Source organism: Ictidomys tridecemlineatus, chromosome 8 (assembly GCF_052094955.1).
Source record: "Ictidomys tridecemlineatus isolate mIctTri1 chromosome 8, mIctTri1.hap1, whole genome shotgun sequence".
Lineage (NCBI taxonomy): Eukaryota > Metazoa > Chordata > Mammalia > Rodentia > Sciuridae > Ictidomys > Ictidomys tridecemlineatus.
Genome location: NC_135484.1, coordinates 50,979,231 through 51,003,358, shown reverse-complemented (window position 1 = coordinate 51,003,358; position 24,128 = coordinate 50,979,231). Strand labels below are relative to the sequence as shown.

Genomic DNA, 24,128 nt, shown 5'->3' with positions numbered 1-24,128 from the left:
CAAAGCTTCCCTATTATAAGAATTTTTTGTGATCTACTCTCAAATGGAGATTTTGTTCTAAAAGCACAGGGTGGAATTCTAGGAAAAGAATACACTTCACAGTTCATCCAGAGAGAAAGCAAGAAATAATCAGAAAACAAAACAAAACAAAAATTTCTCTAAGTTTCCATGAGCAGTAACATCTTAGGGTTTTTTTCTTTTTCTTCTGCCAAATTCCCTGTAATTTTCAAGCCTTTTTATTACCACATTCCACTTTTAATTAAATTTATACAGTAATGGCTACATGGTAGGTCATTTTCTTTCATGGTTTACAGCCCTTTTATGGATTTAGTAAAAATATCTTATTTCACCAAAAGATATTCATTCAAAAATGTAATAATTAATGCCTATCATGTACAAAGGACTTATTCTGTACAATGGATATATATCAGTAAACAATAAAAAAAGTCCTACAATGAGGACTTTTTTTCAGTCAACACAGGAATGAACCTTCCTATTGTAATAATGACTCTTCATCCTCAATCAGAATGTTGTAAGCATTTTCCTTTCATCAAGAAAATGAAGAATGAGCTCTCACTACAGATGAACACAGGGAAAGGTGGAGGATAGAATATTTAATTAAAGTTTTATTGGTCTGATTCATTCTAACAAAGAACACCTGTGTATTTTCCGTACATTCTGCATTACAATAGCTAAAACTGCTCATTGGTCAATCATACATGTCAAAATCTTAGCTAAATAATATTAACAACAACTCACCTTCCTTTTAATGTTCTCCAACAAGTCATCCTGGCCTTGTTTGAAGTAAGGATGCTGAAATTCAACAGGACCATCTCTTTCCTGCTTTACTATTCCAGAGTCAGTATGTACTACTTTACGGAAACCATCTGAAAAAGATTGAAAATTTACTCAGACTGGAATTAGACAACAGTCAAAAAGTCACACTGCTTGTGTGGAATTTTCCTTTATCATCTTAATGAGAAAAAAATGGTTTAATCAGTAATTGGTTAGCAGAACAAATAAACTGCTGTCCATACTTACACATATTTAGTTGCCTTACAAAGCTTGCCATGTTATTGTGCTTGAAGTATTTTGGAAGAATTTCTTTTGCAAATCTTTGTTCATCCAAGACCAGAAAACTTTGGCCATTCTAAAGAAAACCAGAAAAGGTCAATTAGTTAAGGTTCTCTGCACACTCATATATATGAATCCCAAACCTGTCCTGACCAGTCCTTCCATGATACCTTCAAATCAAAATTCTATTCCTGATAATGGCAAAAACAACAAATTGCAAGTAAGTTCCAAACTGCAATTAAATTTTTTGATATCTACCTGACACCAAATACTGCATTATATCATTAGCATTTCCATTAAATAATAGACCATTTCTGCTATCTTGTATAACAATAAAATAAATAAGATAAATTAAAAGGAAACACATTTTATCAGTATCTGTAGTAGACACTATACTAAGATGCACTGATTACAAATCAACTGCAAAACTCTAAGCTATATGTTTACTACATTAACACTGAAAGTTAACAGTGGCCAGGTGAGGGGGCCCAAGCCTGTAATCCCAGAGGGTAGGAAGGCTGAGGGAGGAGGATCTAATAAATATCCACAATACATACAAAACTCCTACAATTCAACAACAAAAATCAAACAACCTAATTAAAACAAAACAAAACAAAGGACTGTAGTAGACCTTTCTCCAAAGAACATTTACAAATATAGTCAATAAGCACATGAAAAGGCACTCAATATCACTAATCATTAGAAATAAAATCAAAACCACAATGAGATACCTACTACTTCGTAGCCATTAAGATGGTCATGAGCAAAAAACAAAAAATAAGTATTGATGAAGATGTGGAGAAATTTGAACTCGTGTGAATTGCCAATGGAATATAAAAGTGTGGCTGCTATGGAAAGAGTATAGTAGTTCCTCAAAAAATGAAAACAATCACTATAATATCCAGCAATTCCTGTTATAGATATGTACCTAAAAGAAGAAAAAGAAGCATAAACTTTGAAGCTCACAATAGCATTATTTATAATAGCCAAAAGGCAGAAACAACGAAAATGTCCAACAGTTGAATAGATAAACAAAATGTAGTATACGCAATGAAATATTCAGTCTTTTTGTTAGTCATGACATATGCTGCAACATGGATGAACCTTAACGACATTATGATAAATGAAATAAGATACTCACAAAAGTATAAATACTATGCAATTCCACTTACATGAAATATCAAGAAAAGTCAATTTCATAAAAACAAAGTGGAATGGTGGTGGTTAGGAGCCGCAAAAAGAGTTGGGCATTACTATTTTGTGGGCATGGAGTTTAGTGTGGAAAGAAGAAAAACATTCTGAAGGTAGAAGGCAATAAATGTTACCTAACAATGTGAATGCATTTAATGCCACCAAACTATATGTTCAAAATGGCAAAAACAGTTAGTTTTACGCCATTTACATTTTGCTACAATTAAAAAAACAAGTGGGAACATCGATGATTTGGAAATCAAATACTGAGCTTTTCAATAAAGGTGCTAGACAACTGAATATGTAGGAAATAGTGAAACCAGATCCCTCAAACCACACACAGAAATCAATCCCACCTGAATTCAAGACATGAAATGCAAACCTTTAAAACTTTTGTATTTCATGTGAAATGCAAAACCTTTAAAAAAACCTGCAACTGCAACAAAACAAAAATATACCAGTAACAATAGAACAATGTTAAGAATCTAAAAAGAGTTCTAAAATTATACAGGACCTAAAATACACACAAGTGTATACATACACAGAATCTTTAATACTAAAATAAAGAGGACAAATGTGTTGTAAAGCTATTAATTCTCCCTAAATTAACCAATACGTCAAATTCTCTCTTAATTTAAAAAAAAAAAAAAAGATTTTTAAAGTAAAGATGAAGCTGTGCTATTACAAGATACTTAAAAGTTTATTGGTAAAAAGAAACAAAAAGCCAGGCTCGGTGGTAAACACCTGTAATCCCAGTAGCTCAGGAGGCTAAGATAGGAGGATCACGAGTTCGAAGCCAGCCTCAGCAAAAGTTAGGCCCTAAGCAACTCAGTGAGGCCCTTTCTCTAAATAAAAAATACAAATTAGGGCTGGGGGTGTAGTTCAGTACCTGAGTTAGATTTCTGGTACTCACACCCAAAAAAGAAAAAGCATGAACCACAAAAAATTGATAAACTATACTAAAATTAAGGAGCGATACTCATCAGAAAAGGTACATAAGCCACAAACTGGGAGAAAATGAAGGCAACACATATAACCAAAACATGAATATAAAGTATAAGGAATTCCTGCAAAGAATAAAAGTAAAGACAAATAGAAAAATGTACAAAACAAACATGTCACAGAAAACATATGGCTAACTGAACATGAAAAGATTTTAGAACTTACTAGTAATTGGGGAAATATAAAAATCTCACTGAGAAAACATTTTATATCCTACTGCCCGCAGCCAGCTCGGGCAGCTAAACTAGAGGTCGCTCCAGTGAATTTCCTAAGGTATCAAATAAAACACAGACACACAATTTACCTCTAAATTCAAATCCCAGGAATTAAAGCTCCTCTGCCTTCAGCCTCAAGCTCCCCAAAAGGGAGAGCTAGGAATGTCACAAGAGGCTGGCGCGAGAGAGCTAGCAGGTTCTGGCCTGGTATTTTATTCAGGGGGACTCTGGTTCTTAGAAATTTCCATCCAAAAAAGGTCAAGAGGGCCAGGGTTACAAGGACAGGTAAGGTAACTAGATCCCTGGGGATGTAGGAAGGCATGCCCAAGCATGAAGACACACTTGGCGGCATTTTTACTACTCTCAAGATAGGGGCCACCATCTACAGTCACTTGAAACTGGCAGGATCACTGAAAGTAACTGATAGGGCCTCAACTAATCAGGAGAGGAAAACTCTGGTCACAGGACATGGTGGCCACCCACAATATCCATTAATTGTTAAAAATTAAGACTGATAATATACAGTTTGAGGAAGAAAATTAACTGAGAAATTCAAGCACAGCTAATAATAGGAGAGTAAATAGATTTGCTCTTGGGCTGGGGATGTGGCACAAGAGGTAGCGCACTCACCTGGCATGTGTGCGGCCCGAGTTCGATCTTCAGCACCACATACAAACAAAGATGTTGTGTCTGCCAAAAAATAAAAAATAAATATCAAAAATTCTCTCTTTCTCTCTCTCTCTATTAAAAAAAAATAGATTTGATCTCTTTGAGAAACAACGTGCACTATCTTAAAATATTCACGTTCTAATTCCAAGCAATTAATTCATATATAGACATACCTTACAGACACCTGATATAAAAATATTAGTAACAGCATGTGACACAGTTGATCATTTATCTTCCTAAACCATTTTCTTTCATTAACTTCGATGACCTTACTCCCTGATATTCCTCTTTTTCCACTGTTTGTTCTCAGACTCCTATGCTGGCTTGTTCTTGACTTTACATCCTCTGGATGCTGAATACCCAATCTTTCAGTTCCAGTTGCTTCATCAGTTTTCCCAGATTTCATTCAGCCCCATGACTTTGCCGCTCACAAGCGCCAAACTCTGCCCTGAAAGCCAAACTCATACCCAATAACTCATACCCAACATTTCCACTTGGATATCTCAGGGTAGGGAAATCCATCAAGCTGTTCAGAAATATTCCTGTTCTTCCTGTACTGCATTTCTCTCACCTTTTTTGGGGGGAGGGGAAAGGGGAGGAGGGAACTACTATGACCAGTGATTGAACTCAGAGAACTCAACTGACCACTAAGCCACATCCCCAGCCCTACTTTATATTTTATTAGCGACAGGGTATTACTAAGTTATTTAGTGCCTTGCTTTTGCTGAGGCTGGCTTTCAACTTTTGATGGTCCTGCTTCGGCCTCCCAGGTACTGGACAGGTGTGCACCATGGCACTCAGCCTCAATGATTCATTTTTAATCTCAAATTTAAAAACAGTAACCTCAACCAACATTTCTGTTCAGGCTCAATCTGAATCATTGTTAATTCTTTGTTCCTTCTCTACAGACAATTTACTAGCAAGTCTTGAAGCTCTACCTTCAAAGTGGAAATAGAATTTGACCTCTTCTCAGACCACTATGAATACAACTAGCCTAGTTTCAGCCACCATTTTCAATACCACACTGGAAAACTCTCAGTCTTCTAACTAGCTGCCAATATCCCTATTACAACCTTATGGCCCTAGGCCATCTGCTTCTACTTTTCTGATCTCTCTCTCCTAGTCTCTAAAAGATATATCAACAACATGGGCCTTCTTACTTTCTTAAACATTCCATATTCAAGGACTTTACATTTGCTACTCCCCCTTTCTGTGATCCGTCCTTTCTAATCATTTAGGTCTGTGCTCAAATGCCATCTCTTTAATACAGCTTTCCTTCTCACCCTTCCAAGTATCCACAAATTTCACTCAGTTTATGTGCCAATTATCAATTTATTGCTCCAAACACGTTATTTTTTGTACCTTCTGCAAACATGGAACAGGGTACCTTAAATTCTAATTGCCACAATTAACTCTTTTGTGGTAGAGGATATTTGAGAGAACCTGCAAGCACCTAGCTCTTGTAATGCATGATGATAGGAAGCAAACTAAGCACAACTTTCCCTGTCACTCCCTCTTACCCTTGGGCAGTGAAATGTCCCTAGCAATACCTCTCCCAACATTCACACTTGGATATGGAAATCCAAAGAACAAATTTACTCTCAAACAGGGGGCTGAATTTTTCTTAAAAGGGCCAGATAAATATTTTTTGCTTGTTGATAAGGTCAAGATTTTCTCTGTGTAACAAAAAAAGCAGCTATAGGCAACATATACATAGACTGATCACGGCTATGTTCCGATTAAATTCATGAAACAGATGACTGGCATTTGGGCTGTAGTTGATCAATCCTTGCTCAGAGTTCTACATGTCAGATTTCCAGTAAGTTCCACCAGTCCAACACAAATGACTTCTCTTCCATTCAGTGAAATATGGCTACACTTTCTCCAACAAGGCCAGGATCCTAGCTTTCAGGGAAGTGTCCCTACTATGGCATTATCATAGCTATACCAACACTGACTGTTCCTACTAACTACTCCTATATTCTTTAGAGTTTTCTTTACTCCAATTCCTATGAAATAGTAATTCTATTAAACTTTCCCTATTGAAAATATTCTGTGGATGTTGTCTTTTGATTGGATCATAACTGACAGACTGTTAACCTGTTTGCTCTCCTTTATGGTACTTATCACTGCTCAGTTATTCATATTGGCTTATTTTATCTATCAGTACCTTCTACTAGAATGTAAACTCCACGAACAAAAGCACTTTGGTTCACTACTGAATAAATTCCTAGTACCTAGCATACTGGGCATTAACAGGTCCACAACAAATATTTATGATTAACTTACTAAATGAATCTTTAGTTCAATAAACTCAATCGTATCTGTCGAATCTCAACTCTTGGATAATATCAAATAAAGATGAAAGTTTCTTATTTGAATTTGCATTGTCTTCCTCACACAAAGCCCTCATTCACTCCTATCATTCTGTGTCTCTACTTTGGTATTCCTTCAGTCTCTACTCTAAAATTAATCAATTACATCTTTGAGTACAAAAATTCAACCTTATTGCCATAAACCCATAAGGCTCAAGCAATTCAACAGTGAATTCTCCCTTCTCCCTAAACATTTTACAAGGGTCAGAAAGCCATTACTGAGTGGGACAAGAGATTGGTACCTTCTCCTCCATCCTTACCCATAAATGTTGGCAAACTTTCCAAAAGTAGTCAGTAGCCATTGCTAATGCCTAAATTAAACTTTTGGCACTCTTAGTGTAGAATGCTCAAAATGTTCTTACAAATAATCTAATACTTTAGGATCACTGAAAACAATTTCCAGAATATAAATGTGCAACTTTAACAAGTCTGTAACTTCTCAATGTTCACCAATTATTTTTTAAGTCTTTAACTCCTCTTTTACATATACAAATAAAAATAATTTGCAAATGAGTCTTCCAACTTTTTTGCAGGCCCATCTAACTTGGATTTTACCCTTACTTTGCCATGTTTGTGTTTCACTCTAGAACATCAAAATAATGCAATGGTTGCCGGGATATTCAAATTCCTTCAAAACAGCTAGAAAACACTACAGTTTTCTGGTTTGTTCCCTCCACCTCCTATTTCTTTATTCATCTGTGCTGATTTGAGAATACTAGAGAATTTCCAAAAGGCACAAAAAGTGGAACAAATGGGTATGAGGTCTCTAGTGAAATCGTGCATCCTTCTCAAGCAATTTGAGAAACAGAGACAAAGGTAAGAACACTGACCTTATAGTAATTTCCTTCTTTTATGCTACTTTATAATAATTATCAACATTCAATAGCAGTAAAAGCTGTTCTTCACTATCAATGACAAGAACTTTCATTTAACCTCTATAACCTCTTGTCTCTGAATATCAGGTTTCCCCAGTTTCTTCCTAGCTAAACATGTGCCCTTCTCTTTAGGATATATTACATTTAAAAACATGCTTTAGGTTGTCTGAAAATACTACCTCTTTTCTTGACTGTGGAAATAAATTGTTTACCTGAACAAAGAACTATTATATGAAATTTTGAAGTTATGGGAAATGTTTAAAAAAAAAAAGACAACTTTTTGTTTGGGGAGAGAATAAAGGAAAAACTGAAATATGTATAGTGTGTTTTTCTTAAAGACCTTGGATCTAAAGACTTATTAAAAATTTTGAGTCAGTAACAAATTTAGTATAATTTTGATCATTCACAATATTATTTCTGTTTAATGAAGAGAGGATTATTTCACTTAATTTTGTCAAATTTCAAGAAAAACTAAAGTTACGTAAGTCTTTAGAACTGTTAAGCCAAACTTTCCAAACTGCAGCTGGTGAGTTTTCTGTCCTTGCCTTACACTCAAGTTAGAGATTATTTTCCGCCACTGGGGGAAAAATGCCTAAAAGATTCCTTGGCTCCCAAAACATCTGCTTCTTCTAAAAGGCCTTAATACGATTTTCAATCAGATACTATAAATGCTAAATTACCTCAACAGAAGTGCAGCACAAGTATGGGAAAATAAATAAATAAAACAGAAACAACTATAAATAGCAACTTTTAAAAGATGCGGGTAATTTATTTTGGTTTTTCATCTAACATCACTGTTTAAAAGTTTTACCTTTCAGTGTCAGCACTGCTTTTAGAAAATATGTGTGACAGCATGATTGAAGATAGGCAGGTGCACTAAGCTACTAGGTTAGTACTAGATAACATTTATCCAGATTTATCCACTAACTTGTGAAGGATATCATTTTTTTTTTAAACAGAGAGAGGGGAGAGAGAGAATTTTAATCTTTATTTTTTAGTTATCGGCGGACACAACATCTTTGTATGTGGTGCTAAGGATCGAACCCGGGCCTCACACATGCCAGGTGAGCGCGCTACCACTTGAGCCACATCCCCAGCTCCATGGACATCATTTTCGTATAAAATTAAACATGGAACCAGGCATGGTGGAGCACACCTGTAATCCCAGCGGCTCAGGAGGCTGAGGCAGGAGGATCTTGAGTTCAAAGCCAGCCTCAGCAACAGTGAGCCACTAGGCAACTCAGTGAGACCTTGTCTCTAAATAAAATACAAAATAGGACTGGGGATGTGGTTCAGCAGTTGAGTGCTTCTGGGTTCAATACTCGGTACCAAAGAAATAAAATAAAAATTAAATATGGTGCTAATCTCTATATTAACTTTACTACAGTTGGTGGAGCTCAGAAATCTATTGTTAGAAAATTGACCTTGGGGATCAGAAATCTAAGTTAAGAGGCTGATCTCCAATCTTGACTAGCTGTGTAACTATAGCTAAGTAATCCAACCTGTCTAAGCCTAGAATCCTCAATTATGGTGGGTGAGATGGAGTTAAACTAGATGATCTCTAAAATTCTTTTCAAATGTTCTTTATCATTTCTACCACTAGCACAGGGATTTCACTCATTCATCAAACACTAAACACTTATTGTAACTCTGGCACAGATACAGACCTGAGTTCATTTTCATTTTCCTACTGGTATATTAGAAAAATGAGTAGTTAAAATATACACTAAGCTGGGCACAGTGTCCCACGCCTGTAATCCCAGTGACTCAGGAGGCTGAGGGAGGAGGGCTGCAAATTCAAAGCCAGCTTCAGCAACTTTTGAGACCCAGTCTCAAAATAAAAAATAAAAAGAACTGGGGATATGGCTTAGTAATTAAATGCCTGTGAATTCAATCCCCTGTGCAGAAAGAAAAAAAAAAAAAGCTGACTTAATAATTTAATAATGGAATAAAAAATGACGGTCTTATTTCTTTGCCTTAAAATTCATGAAATTAAGTATTTGTGGATGAGTATGAAACTCTGCATTTGATACTGCAGAGAAAATAAGAATGTTATTAATATACTAGGCGTATGAGAAATTATTGGACTTGCCACTAACATAATAATAACCTTTTATTAAAACCAATTACCAATATATGTAGGTACCATTTCTAAGTAGTATAAATAAGGCCTTTCCAAGTCAAAAAGGTATGATAAAGTCAGCTCAGGCAGAAAGAGTACCTCATCCAATTTCTAACATGAATACATAGATGAGTAACAGTCTGTGCTGATCCATCCTTGTCAACTTTTAATCCTTCTGACTGATGAAAAGCATGAGACATCTGTTTATTTTAAGTACATCCTAGTGGCTGGCTTTCTTATTTTCATCTTTCCTTGCACAACTGTACAGAATTCATCAAATGCTTAATATGCACAGCTTCACCCAGAGGGTTTAAAAAAAAAATCCAGTTGACAACACAAGAAAATTAAACACTAGAAAGTTTAAAAATGAATAAATGACACTAAGAATAGTCAAAATCTCATATGCTTGATATGGTACACTATTAAAAATAAAATTGAAAACTATTAATAAAAAGGAAACAAGCAGAAAGAAAAGGGGAAAGGAGACAACATTTATTTAGCACGTAACAGGTGTCAGGCATTATGCTGGTAGTTTTGACTTGTTCTCAAAAACTCCATACATGAAAATATTCCCAACTAAGTGATCATCTACAGTTAAGAAAAACCCAAAATACCTCATAAACTGATTCCAATAATCCAAGTGTCTACTAAAGTAAATGTAGTGTCGATGTTAATAATCATTCTGTCTAGAATCTTTGTGTTTGGAACTAGAAAGGGTCTCGGGTCATGGAGGCAACCCATTCATCCATCCATCTTATGCACAGAGAAACTTAGACCAGACTGGATAAAAGGCTTGAGTGGGGTTATCCTTGTTTGGAAGCAGAGTCATGATCAAATAATCTAGGCACCCATATACCATTCTGCGGGCAACTGGGGAAATTTAGTAATTCATCCTTAGCTCCTCATCAAGTTACTGAACACGGTCTATTAGCACTTTCATTATCATAATTATAAAATACCCGATTACACAAATGGCCCGTCTCCAAAGAATACTTTGCCATTTTCTATTTAATGTTTGAAAAAGCCATTGATAAGCAATAGCCTGCGTCTGAACATCTGCCTACTCCCCCGACAGCTCTCCTCATAAAAGATCCCAGATGCAAAGCGAGGGGTGTGTGCGTGTGGTCAGGTCGCTAGGGTACAGATTTCCCCAGCTAACCCCGCGCCGAAGAGCCCGGCCTGGATCTCCGGGTTCCGATCCCTACCCGAGCCGGATGGAGGATGAGTGTGCAATAACGTGGCTCCCGCGCCCTAGGTACCTCGTCTGCCTAGGCTGCGCGGGGCCGCTTCGGAACGCTACCCGGACGACCGTTACGGGCCGCCCCTCCCCCACCGCGGCCTGCGGCGAGCGGTGCGACCGGGCCCCAGCTCCCCTCGTGAACAACACCAGGGGTCCTCTAGAGGCTGCGCGCAAAGGCCGCCGCGCACCTGGCAGGGAGCGTGGAGCCGCAGGCCCCGAGGGACAACCCCGCAGGAGGGAGCGGGAGGAGGCGGTTCGGAGACCGCGGTGCCCCGACCATACCTGGCTCCAGGTGGTGAACTCGTTGGTGTGGGTTTCCTCCACAAATGTCCACAGCTTGCTGAGGAAAGCCGGCACGTTCCAACTCTGCTTCATTGTTAACCAGACGCAGGAATTCCGAATTTTACACCCGAACCCAGCAGCGGCGGTGGTGGTGCTGGCGGAGGCAACAGCGACGGCAGCAGGCTGAGGCATTCGGGGCAGGAGCAACTGCTTCCGGAGAACGCCCACCACGCCGGCGCAGCAGCTCTCGGGCCCCGCCCCCCAGCCAGCCCCGCCCCCCAGCCAGCCCCGCCCCCCAGCCAGCCCCGCCCCCCAGCCAGCCCCGCCCCCCAGCCAGCCCCGCCCCCCAGCCAGCCCCGCCCCCCAGCCAGCCCCGCCCCCCCAGCCAGCCCCGCCGGGCGCTCAGCTAGGCTGGGAGGCCTGGGGACCGCACGTGACAGACAAATCTCTGTGCTCCGCCCATGCGCGCTGGTCTCGCGCCGGTCCTCCGGGGAGCCAGTCCTAGGCCCCGGCCACGCCACAGAGAAAAGTGATTGGATGCTGCCGGCGTGATGGGCGGGAGTGAAAGGGGACGCTGCCTTCTCATTCGCCTTTTCTAAGGGAGGTTTCGCTGTAGCGGACCTCCAGCTTAGGAGAAGGCCCTTAGTGTTTCTATTGGGAAGGGCATTGAATTCTCTGGCTGTGTCAGAAAGGGCTACAAAAAGCCATCAGGGGCTTTTGAGTTATAAGTTTAGCAAGCAAAGTGTAATTTGCATCTGGCTAGTGGAAGGGATAAATCACGTGAGGCAGAGGGCAGCTTTCCAATGTGATGTGTTAGGCCCAAATAGAAACTGTTAAAATAATGAACCTTATCCTTAAATTTTAATTAGGGGAAAGCGACTCCTTTAAAATATTTATCGAAAAGAGGAATTTAAACAATAACTATTTTGTAAATACGGATTACTGTAAACCAGGCACTGTAATAGGCATGCTGTTACATGTTGTTTATAATTATGCAAACATCAGTGCCTACTCTGTGCCCAGCCTAAAATGAATTAGCCTAATTCTTTTCTGGGGAGGGGGTAAGGAGAGTGAGGGGGAGTTTAGGAGGTGGAACAGAATTAAACCCAGGAGCACTTAACCACTGAGTCACATCCCCAGTCCATCATCATCATCATCATCATCATCATCATCATCATCATTATTATTTTGATGTAGAGTCTTCCTAAATTGCTAAGGGCCTCGCTAAATTGCAGAATTTTAATTCTCCTGCCTCAGCCTCTGGAGCTGCTAGGTTTACAGGCCTGTGCCATCAGGCCCAGCTCATTGTCTAATACTTTATATTATTTTAGTCAAATTAATTGTTCCTTCAAGTACACTGTAGGTACATTTTTTATTTACCCGAAATAGTTTGGCATATGGAAAAAATTATTGGGCAAGGAAAAAGTAAGTCTGAGCTTGGGTTCAGCTTCAGGGACACTTTAATGTATGTTAAATTACACTGGTTCTGTGTCATTTGGAAGAATTCTTTAATGTATCTACAAAGGTTTTTTCCCATTTCTTCCTTGGAGATAAGAATATATTTTCCTATAGTTTCCCTAATAATATAGCTGAAAAATTCTTTGAAAGTATGAAGAATTGTGCAAAATTAAACTTTTAGCTTTTACAATAGTCAGCAAAAAATAAGATTTGCAAATAAAGATAATTCACTGTAGAATTAGTTTCCTACCTAGGTATATGTAAAATAGTCTATTTTTTTAAATGTACATAATTTCCAATGCGCACATATTGATTGAATACTGACTTTGTGTTCAGCACTGGCTTATTCGCCGAAACAAAATCAGATGTATGAAGGGATACAAGTAATAAAGGATTTTTGATTAGCTTTTAAATATGACAAGGGCTTTACAGCTCTTATTCAATCCCCACAACCATCCAATCATTGAAGCTTCAAAGTACCTGATTCAGATTCCGATCCAATCAATTATGCAAAAATCTGATATCAACAGTGTAACCAGACTTAGTGAATAATAATTATTTTCAAGGATAAGAAGACTGAAGCCAAAGATGAACTACACAGAGGTTTCTACCTACATTCCTTTCTGGACAATGTGTTGATTTTTCTCCATTTTGGAATGGTATTTACCAGATCTAGTGCCTCTTACATCAAATGTGAGTGAAACTCAACGAACTGACATTTTTCTCCACAATCCTACAGATACCTTTCTAAAACACAAATCTGAAAACCTTATCTTCTCTTTGAAGTCATTCAGTGACTTCCCATAATTTCCAGAACTAAGTCTAAACCTTTAAGATGGCATGAAAGACCTTCAGTGTTCTGATACTACCTACTATTCCAGTCATGGTCCAGCACTCTTCACACCTTAGCCTGAGCCACACCTGACTGCTTCACTGCTGTTATTTTACAAGTCACATTCTTTCACACCCCTGTATATTTCCACCACTGTTGCCTCTCCTGGAGAGCCCTTCTGGTTCCCCATTATACCCTAAATTCCTCCTTAATGTTCAAGGTCAGTTGCGAGCAGATCTCATCTCTTTGGTGAAATCTTCCTTGGTGATCTTTATTATAGCACTTATTACATCATATTGAAATGCATGTGCCTTTTTATACTGGACTATGAAAATACTTTTAATATAAAGACTGTCATAATTACATTCATTCACCTACAAAGCTATCACAGTGTTTTGTATATATTAAACTCAATAAGTATTAGTTGAATAAATCAGTGAATACACAGATAAGTGCTAATCATCCATTGAGTCAAGCTTCCTTTTCCTTGAAAAGGCCAGGATAGAACTGAATGACTTCTGACCTTTAAGATCAAAGTCTGAATCTAGGACTCCCTGGGACACATTAAAGACTTGCTAATTAATGACAGAACTCTTGCTTTATAAAGCCCTTATACGTGGTGATTGTTAGATTTGCTATAATTTACTCTAAAATACTCCTACTTAAACAGTAAGATGTAGTGTGACCCTTAATTGTAATTTGCACCCTAGGGATAGTTAATGGTTGAAATATTCTAATTAAGAATACACACTCCAGAGGCATTTGGTTAGCATTTGAAAGATGTAACAAATTCCTACTCTCTGAAAGCATTCTTTCTTTCTTTCTTTCTTTTTTAAATCAGCATCAAAGTTTTGTTAATTAGAATAATATATGTGAAAATGAATTTGTGTGTGAAATGAGTGAAGTTCAGGATATTTGTGTTTACTAAAAACTGTGTACACCTCCACTTTGGACTAAACTGGGAATCCTGATACTTGAGCAATAACACCCTTCTGAAGGTGCCCTTGTCCCTGACCTTTGGATTTTTATCCTCTTAATCAAAGCATTTGGGTGCTCTGGGGCGAAATTACGTTTGATCATTCTGAAAGCTCTGCCCCTTAGGGGCCTGCACATTGAAACGTTATACTTGTCTTTTTAAAACATTATTTCTTATGCTCAGTTTTCAAATGTTCCAGGTCTTGAGTAACAATATTTTCTTCCATATCTTCTTCTGCACCTGTAGGGTATTTGTCTCTAATTTTATTTCCCTTTCTTGTATTCCACCTTCAGAGAGGCCCTGTTGAATTTTAAACTCCATCATAAAATTGTTTCCTTTCATTCTCTGACACCGTTTCATGTAATTGCATTTTCCCTCAAGATTATTTTTGTTGAATAATCCAGATTTTTCCTCCAGATTTTTGTAGATGCTGATAGTGTTATCATCTAGACTCATCAAAACAGCTACTTCTTATATAAATATTGTTCAAGTTAAACTCTTTGATAATCCCACCCAGGAGATATTCTCCCATCAGACCAACATCTAACACAGATTTGTGCTTTTTCCTGGCTCTGTTTTCATATGCCCCACCTTTGGTGTGTGCTTCCAGGGCACTCTGAAACTCACCTAATAATTCTAGGAATTATTCCTTGTGATGATGCACACTATGTGCCCTCCAAGCTATGCAGATTTTTATTTTCTTTACCAACTTAATGTAGCTATCATAACCCTAAGGAGTTGTTCTCCAATTACTTTTGCAATAAGTTCTATATTTGCAAAAACTCTTCATTAAGAAGCCACCTCTTTCCCCCCTGCATCCTGGGCAACATTTATTGTTGCTTGTATTCTTGATAATTGCTATTCTGACTGGAGTGAGATGAAATCTTAGTGTAGTTTTAATTTGCATTTTTCTTATTACTAGAGATGTTGAACATTTTTTCATATATTTGTTGACCAATCATATTTCTTCTTCTATGAAGTATCTTAGCCCATTTATTGATTTTTTTTTTGGTGTTAAGTTTTTGTGAGTTCTTTTTTTTTTTTTTTTTTTTGCATTCCACTGTCATTTATTTTTAAAAAATCAACAAAAAATAAATAAATAAAATAAAATTCTGGATTAAATGCTGCATTTCATACAAACTGGATAAAGAATTAGAATTGACAACGAGGATCTATGGCTACCCCTAATGCTGTGACACAGGAATAATACTTCACATTTCAAAGCACAAAGCCTTTTCTATGAAATAAAAATCCAAGAGCTTCTTCCTTCTCCTAGCTAAATCATTCATTTTACCATAAATCAAATCTTTGGAAATAGCCATGAAATACATTATCTGATACGGTGGAAAACATTCCTGAGTAGTATCTTAATGTTCTTAAATGATTTCTCTGACCACCCAACAATGTATTTCTAACAGCTGGTTTCCCTATGAGATCTTCCTACCAAATACAATACCTTCAGTACAGCATATACCCTTTAGCATAAGTTCATTTCATATTCAGATTTCTGTCATTTATCGTTCTTAGACTGCCATTTTTTGTCAGAATAATTATAACAGGTTTAAATAGCTTCTCTTTCTGTAATCTAAAACCAACTAGAAATAAAATACACACCAAGATACCAAAATCTTTCATGCTTAAAGGCAAATGTATTCAGTTCCTTCCCATGCTGCACATAAGTTAACTATCTGCTTCTTTTCCAAATCAAGTGTGGGACAACCTTTGAGGACCCATTCATGGCAAATGATCTTGCAATGTATTCTGGTAAGTATTTTATAAGGGAAAGGACATTTTTGCTGACCTACAGATTGACCAGGTGGGGAGTACACTGGGAGGAGAGCTAATGTCTAATGTCTCTTCCATCACCATCAAGCTCACAGCAGGCAGGGCCTGTATTAACTTGTACCAACAGATGCCTACAGAAGCCAATTCAGGTTTGACACAACAGGGAGGAAGGCATGGGAGAACAGGAGAGACTTGATGTCCTATGATGGAGTGTAGAGGCTGCTGATTAGAAAAAAATCAGAACAATGGAAGTGAAGTTGTCCTCCTTAGGATGCCATGCCAAGCAAAAAGCCTCCAAAAAATCCTCCAGTCAGTAGAACATTCTTTTTCACAAATGACACAACCTCTTCAGCTTTACTCTTGACCTCAGTTGGTATTTGGTTGCTCTTACGAATCTTTAGCTGTTCTTTGGCTTTTTTCATGTCCTTTTCTACTCGCTGCCAATCAACTTTAATATACCCAGTATGGTTTGCAAGCTGAAGGAGAAAAATCCGCCTCCCACAGCTGTTGCAGCCAATTTTCCAACCTTCTGGAAGATGAAACCAGTGCACCATCCAGTGACACCTCCAATTAACAGCTGGGTTGCCACGCTATACTTTTCAGCGGAAGGCCCAGATTCCTGCCCAAACAGTTTGCGCCACCATGGTTGCTTTTTAGCAAATTCTGCAAGGTCCAGCGACTCAAAATTTCCCTCAAAGCTACCTGTAATTCCAGCAATTTGGGAGAGTGAGGTAGGCAGATTGGAAGTTCAAGGACAGCTTCATCAAGTTAGGGAGACCTGTCTTGACTGGACGCAGCCATTTGGGCGAGCACTTCTCGCGAGGCCACTAGCAGAGGATTGGCGCGGCAGGACGAGGAGTACCGCGCTGGTGTGGATAGCAAGCTTCCGGCATGTGGGGCAGATGTTTCCATTCCCAGGGCGGCAGCGGAAGAGCTTGTGAGTTCTTTATATTGAAGCTGTATCTGAGGTGCAGGTCACAAAGATTTTCTCCCAATTCTGTAGGCTCTCTCTTCACGTTCTTGCTTGTTTCTTTTGCTGTGAAGAAGCTTTTTAGTTTTATTCCATCCCATTTATTGATTCCTTTTTTTAAAAAGTTTTTTTTTTGTTGTTGTAGATGGACAGAATGACTTTATTTTGTTTATTTTATATGGTGCTAAGGATTGAACTCAGGGCCTCACAAATGCTAGGCAAGCCCCCTGCCACTCTACTACCTTGCTGCATCCTCATCCCTTTTTAAAGTTTTTGTTTTGATAGAGGGTGTTACTAAGTTATCAGGCTGTTCTTGAAATTGTGATCCTCTTGGAGCAGTTTTCTGAGGAGCTGGGATTAGAGGCACTTTACTGTTTGACAGGTGATTACATTCTTGGCTCTTTACTGATTTTCTGTATGTTCATTCTATCAAGACAGATTTCAAGGCTGAAATCTCAAAACATAATTGTGAATTTTTCTATTTCTTTTATAGTTCTTTCAGTTTTTGCTCTATGTAATTTCATATACTCATGGATGAGATACATAAAAAACTTACAATTATCATATTATCTTAATGAATTTATCCCTTTATCATTGTGAAATGAATCTTTGAATTGTTGGTAATATTCTTTGCTTAGCAATCTACTGTGTTATTTAGTGTTTTATCACTATAATGAAATGCCAGAAGCTGCTAATTTATAAAGAGAAAAAGGTTATCTTAGAATTTTAGATGTTTAGAATCCAAGATTTCCTAGACTCCATTGGTTTGGCCTCTAGTGAAGGCAGTGGATGGTGCTGCATTCTGGCTCATTGCTGACAGGTCCTAATTGAAACTGGTTTTTCAGAATTTATGGTCAGTGATCTCCAGTCTTAATCATCATGCTTTCTTAGGCATGATGGTCAATCTGATTTGTCAACTTCATTGGATTAAGAGATGTCCAAGATTTAGAGGCTTCTGAGTGTGTTAATGTGGGTGTTTCTAGAAAGATTGCCATATGGGGCAGCAGACTGACACAGAGATCACACTGATTGTGGGCTGCATAGTCCAATAAGTTGGGGGCATATATGGAATGAAAGCTGGAAGAACAAGGAAGCAGCAGCAAGTAAAAATTCAGTTCTTGAGTGGATTTTTCAATTGCTGCTGTGATCACCTGAGATCATTTATCTCCAGATCCTTCTTGCTTCCAAAGTAGACTCTTGACCAGTGACTCTCCAGGGAGTTTCCAGGCCTTCAGTTCTGGACTGGGGCTGCATCATTGATGTCTCTTGTTTTGAGGCTCAGTTTCTTATCCTGAGCAGCTACTGGTTCTTCCTGCTGTCCAGCCTGCAGATGGTCATTATGAAACTATGCAGCTTCTGGTTGTGTAAGCCAATCTAATAAATAAACCCCCTTATGTTGTTTTATATATATATTTATATACGTACATATGTATATATATATATATATATATATATATACACAAATATCCCCCCATTGGTTCTGTTCCTCTAGAGAACCCTTATTAATACATCTGAGAATCTCTAGTCTGTGTTGTTTGTGTAGGGCTTTTCTTAAGATGTCTTAATAATTAGGTCCTCCTGAGCAAACATCTTTGTCTTCCCCTGAATTTATCTATTTTCCTCCTGATATAAGAAGAATAGTTTATATGGCTGAGGTCAGGCAAAGGTCCCAAATAGCTATACTTTTTAGATCTTGCAATGCCATTGAAGCAGAGCTGTTGATCAATTTATTGGCTCTGTATAATTTTCATAAACTCCTGATCCACTGCTCATGTCTAATGACTGTCTAACAGTTTTAATTGATATTTTCTTTACTATTGATTGTATTGTTCCTTTGCATGCTTTGTGATTTTTTTTTTTTTGTTGTTGTTGTTGTTGTTGATTGTCGGACATCAGGAATTTAACCTTGTAGGTTTTGGACATTTTTGTTTTCTTATAAATATTCTTGAACTTTTCTTCTGGACAACTGATAAGTTACTTGGAAACATACTAATACCTTTATATCTTCTATGTAAAATTTGTTAGATAGAACCAGAACAGCCTTTCCTAGGATTTATTTTGCCCCACTATTTGGGCAGAACTCTTCTGAGTAGTCTCCTCAGTAACCCATGAACCATGAGGTTTCGCACCCTGGCTAGGGGAACAGTAACTGTCTCAGTCTCTTTGTAAACTCTAATAATATTCCTTGTTTCTTTCTGATGGTTCTTTCTCTAGCCATAGGTAGCACTTTAGATATCCTATGATAATGAATGCTTGTTTGGAGAGTGGAGGAAAACTCTGCAGAGCTCTGGAGAACTCTCTGTGTGAAGTTCCATTCTCTCTACTACTCTGCTTTGCAAACTCCAGCTACCAGTGATTCCTGGGAAATTCACCTGTCTTTCTGCAATATGGCTCTTTTTTCTTCCCTGGGCCATGGCCAGAAATCTCTCTCCAGGCTAGAGTTGGGCAATAGTACAGCTGATCTCATTTGTTTTTCATCTCTCAGGATCACTTTCCTTCATTGCTTCATGCCACAATGAAGAATCATCATGACCACAGTAAAAAAAAAAAAAAAATGCTGCTATCAAAATGTCTAAAGATAACAATGCTGGTGAGGATGTGCACTCTGTTGGTGGGAATTTAAATTTGTACAACCATTATGGAAAACAATGTGGAAGTTCCTCAAAAAATTCAAAATAAAACTATGATATGATCTAGCAATCCCACTCTTGGATGTGTATCCAAAGGAAATGAGTAAATGTCAAAGAGACATCTGTGATCCCATGATCACTGCAATATGATTCACAACAGCCAAGAAATGAAAACAACCAATGTATCCATCACAACTGAAGAATGGATAAAGAAAGTGTGATTCATGGATACCATGAAGTGTTGAGGTTTTTAGCTCCCCCCACCCCCCCCACCCCCACCCCTCCCACCTCCGTCCTCCTGACTGGCGGGAGAAGTGGGGAAAGCACAATCCGACCAGGACGATCCAAGAGAGGTAAAAGTCCACTGGCTGCCCTCACCCAGCCCTCCCTCGCTGGAGGACAATCAAACACTCCAGGGAGAACAGTCAAAGAAGGATTTCCTTTAATGAGGAAGTACACACCTTATATACTGCACAGGAGTCAATCAGAATAAAGGTCAGAGGGGTGGAGCAAGTTCACGTGTACACCCATCCCATAGTCTGTAAGGGAAGGCAGGAGCTGTTCACCAGGGTGGAAGAGTCCTGGACCTATCCTGGAGGTGGTTCGCTTCCTCTGTCACCGCCCACAGCACCGCCTCCTGGCTGATCACCAGGAGCCCACCCAGCCACAGGTGTGGCCCCAAGACCTGGAAGCAGATAGCCATGTCCTACAATGAAGTACTATTCAACTATACAGATGCATGAAATTCTGTCATTTAACACAATATGGATGGAACTGGAAATCATAATGGGAAATAAAATTAGGCAGACACAGAAAGAAATGACATGATCTCACTCATAGGAAGAATTTAAAAGAAGTTTATCTCAGAGAAGTTGAGAATAGAATGGTGGTTACCAGAGGCTGGGGAGAAGAAACAGGGGAGAGAGGGATAGAGAAAGATTAAAAAATGGGTACTAAGTTACAGCTACATAGGTGCAGTTAGTTGTGGTGTGCCACTGCACAGTGCGGTGACTATAGATGATAATAGTATCCTACACATTTCAAAAAGCTAGAAGAAAGGATTTTGAAAGTTTTCACCATAAAGAAATGATAAATGTTTGAGGAGGTAGACATGTTTAACCTGAATTGAACATTGCACATTGTACACATGGTGAAATATTAAATACTATCACACTAATATGTACACTTTTTAAGTTTTTTTGTATAAAATAAAAATAAATTTGAAAGTAGAAAAAAATCTTAACATACACTATTTTCTTTACTTTAAATGCTCACTTTTACCTTACATGTCTTGTGTGTCCCTAGTCTTAAGAAATCAGTACTTCATCTCCCGTAAAAGCACTGTTTTTTTTTTGTTTTTTTTGTTTTTTTTTTTTTTGAGACATAAGCATTGCCTAGCAGGTTGTTCTATTGTGCCCTTTATCACGGATGTCTGTGTTTAATTGTTGAAAATTAGAATGTACAGAAATTCTTAGCAGAAGAACACTTAGTCCATAAACTGTACTAAATTAATTGTGGTCATAATTGTTAGGATTATTGTTCATCTGTCTTTTAATCTTTTTAAGTTTAGCTACAGAGTCTGGTCCATTTTCACATTCCTAGCAGTACAGAGTCTGGTAGCTGCTCAAAAAAAAAAAAAAATCCAAAACAAACAAACAAAAAAAACCCTGAAAGTTTTAAGAGCCCAAGTCCTTTCTTTACTTCATTAACCCCATTAACCCCCTTTGAATTCTTGGTTTTATCTTTAAAATTTCAATTTAAAAAGGAATAATTAAAATTCATTTTTTGTTTCTGGATTCACACACAAATGATTCCCACATGCTGTGATCAAAGAAAATATATCTTTAATCAGTTAAGATGAAGAATTCTTATAGAGAACATCTCTGATGCTACTTTAAAAGAGGGTGGTCTTTCAAGAGACTTTTTTTCAGCATGCTGTTAGTTTTATATTGCTGTGTAAAATTATGCCACAAATTTAGCCTCTTAAAACTACATTGATTGGTTATTTCATAGTCATACAAGTAAATAGTCCAAGTGAGCTCAGCTGCCTACTATACCTAGTCAAAAGACTGAAATTAAGAAATTAAGAGATGAGTAGCCTGGATTTCTATCTGGATAGTCTAGGAGTAATTCACTTTTAGTCTTATTCAGGTTACTAACAATTCAGTTCCTTGTGGTTGCAGGGCTGAGGTCTCTGTTTGCTTCCTGACTGTTTGCTGAAGGTTTTCCTCAGCTCCTAGATGTCACCTGAATGCCTTGGTTCATGCCCCCACTGCCTTCAATGTCATCGCTGACATATTTTTTTATTATTAGTTGTTCAAAACATTACAAAGCTCTTGACATATCATATTTCATACATTTGATTCAAGCAGATTATGAACTCCCATTTTTACCCTGTATACAGATTGCAGATTCACATCGGTTCCACATCCACTTTTTTACATACTGCCATACTGGTGTCTGTTGTATTCTGCTGCCCTTCCTATCCTCTACTATCCCCCCTCCTCTCCCCTCCCCTCACTCCCATCTTCTCTCTCTACCCCATCTACTGTAATTCATTTCTCTCTCTTGTTTTTTCCCCCTTTCCTCTCACTTCCTCTTATATGACATATTGAATCCTTCTTCTGACTTCCTCTATTACCAACAGGTATAAAAAAAGTTCTCTCCCTTTGAGATTAGATTGGGGCTTATATGATTACATTAGGCTAAACCAGATGGTCTCCCTGTCTTCGGCCCAATATATAATATTACATAATCACAGGAGAGGTAAATATCATATTCACATGTTTGGGGGTCAAGACATCTTCAAGGGACCATTATGCTATTTACTACCGGCCACTCTAGCCCCTAAAAAATTCATATCTATTTCATATATAAAATATATTTATTCAATACCCTCCAAATTTTCATTACATTATGGCATCAGCTCAAAATTCAAAAATCTCATGTATAATCTAAATCAGTTAGGATGAATTTTATGTTCATAATCGTACTCTGTGGATCTATGATACTAAATAAACATTCATCTGCTGTTATCATATAATGGTGGGAGAGAACAGGATAATAACTGTGACATTATGTTTCAAAATAGGGGAAAGTGGAAAGTAAAAAGGAGTCATTGATTCAAAGAAATTTTGAATCCAGCTGCAGACTCCTTAGGTTTCAAAGCCTGGGAAAAGTGCTCTGTGGTTCTTAGCTCTCCTCTGGGCTCTTGTGTCCTAACTTTTAGCTCACTTCCTGCTAATAGAATTTTAGAGGTCCAACAACTTTTCCTTTTGTAATCTCCTTTTCTGTTGAGTTCATGCTGTCGGTATTGCTGCTGGTATTGATACATCAAGACCCATGAGTCTCCTATGGTACAAAGATTCATGCCATTTGACACATCCTCAGGTCACTTGCTTGCATGACTGCTAAATAATAAATCAATGTAATTTTTTAGAGGCTAAATTTGTAGCATAATTTTACACAGCAATATAAAGCTAATAGCATGCTGAAAAAAGTCTCTTGAAAGACCACCCTCTTTTAAAGTAGCATCAGAGATGGCTTCTATGAGAATTCCTCATCTTAACTGAGTAAAGATCTATTTTCTCTGATCGAAACGTGGAAATCATTTGTGTGTGAATCTAGAAGCAAAAATGAATTTTAATAATTTCCTTTTTTAAATTGAAATTTTAAAGATAAAACTTTAAAAGAATCCAAGGTGGTGAGTGGGGGTAATGAAGTAAAGAAGGGACTTGGGCTCTTAAAACTTTTAAAAATAATTAGTTTAACAGATTTTTTTTGAGCCACTACCAGACTTTGTACTGCTAGGAATGTGAAAAAAAACCAGACTGTGTGGCTAAGCTTAAAAAGATCAAAAGACAGATGAACAATCATCCTGACAATGATTACCACAATTAACTAAGCACAATTTATGTGCTAAGTGTTCTGCTAAGAATGTCTGTACATTCTCATTTTCAACAATTAAACACACACATCCATGACAAAGGGCAAAATAGGACAACCTGCTAGGCAATGCTTATGGCTCAAAACAACAACAACAAAAAAACAACCAACAGTGATCATGAGGGAGATAGAGTACTGATTTCTTAAGTAAAGACTAGTTAGGAATGCACAAGACAGATAAGGTACATGTGAGTGTCTAAAGCAGAGAAAATAGTTGATTTTTGTGGTGCTCTAATATACATCTGTTCATATCTTAGCATAATATGACTCCGAGGATCAGATTGCCAAATCAGTTTAGCACAAATTAAAATTTTTGACCAGTATGCCTTAATCTTCTATCTATGAATGAAGCTAAATCGAAATTCAGAGTATTGTGAAAATTGAGATAGTAGGAGTGAAAGCTAACACACTAACACAAGGATCAACAAATACTTATGGACTGAAGGATGAACCCTAGGACAAGAAACCTCAGATGTCCAAGGAGCAA

The 24,128-nt window shown here is 37.9% G+C and overlaps 1 protein-coding gene and 1 pseudogene across 1 annotated transcript in view; both read right to left on the bottom strand.

Moving 5' to 3' along the window:
• The window catches only part of LOC144366096 (heat shock factor protein 2-like), a 224,716-nt gene extending 213,411 nt beyond the window's left edge, over positions 1-11,305 (bottom strand). The window contains exons 1-4 of the mRNA XM_078019455.1: positions 11,046-11,305; positions 4,113-4,172; positions 1,042-1,150; positions 760-887 (exon numbers count right to left, since the gene is read on the bottom strand). Of these exons, the coding sequence (XP_077875581.1) occupies positions 760-887; positions 1,042-1,150; positions 4,113-4,172; positions 11,046-11,237 (489 nt within the window). The 5' untranslated portion in view covers positions 11,238-11,305. The remainder of the gene's footprint in view (positions 1-759; positions 888-1,041; positions 1,151-4,112; positions 4,173-11,045) is intronic.
• Positions 11,306-15,416: 4,111 nt separating this feature from the next.
• Positions 15,417-17,008, bottom strand: LOC144365861 (FUN14 domain-containing protein 2-like; annotated as a pseudogene).
• Between the last annotated feature and the right edge of the window lie 7,120 nt (positions 17,009-24,128).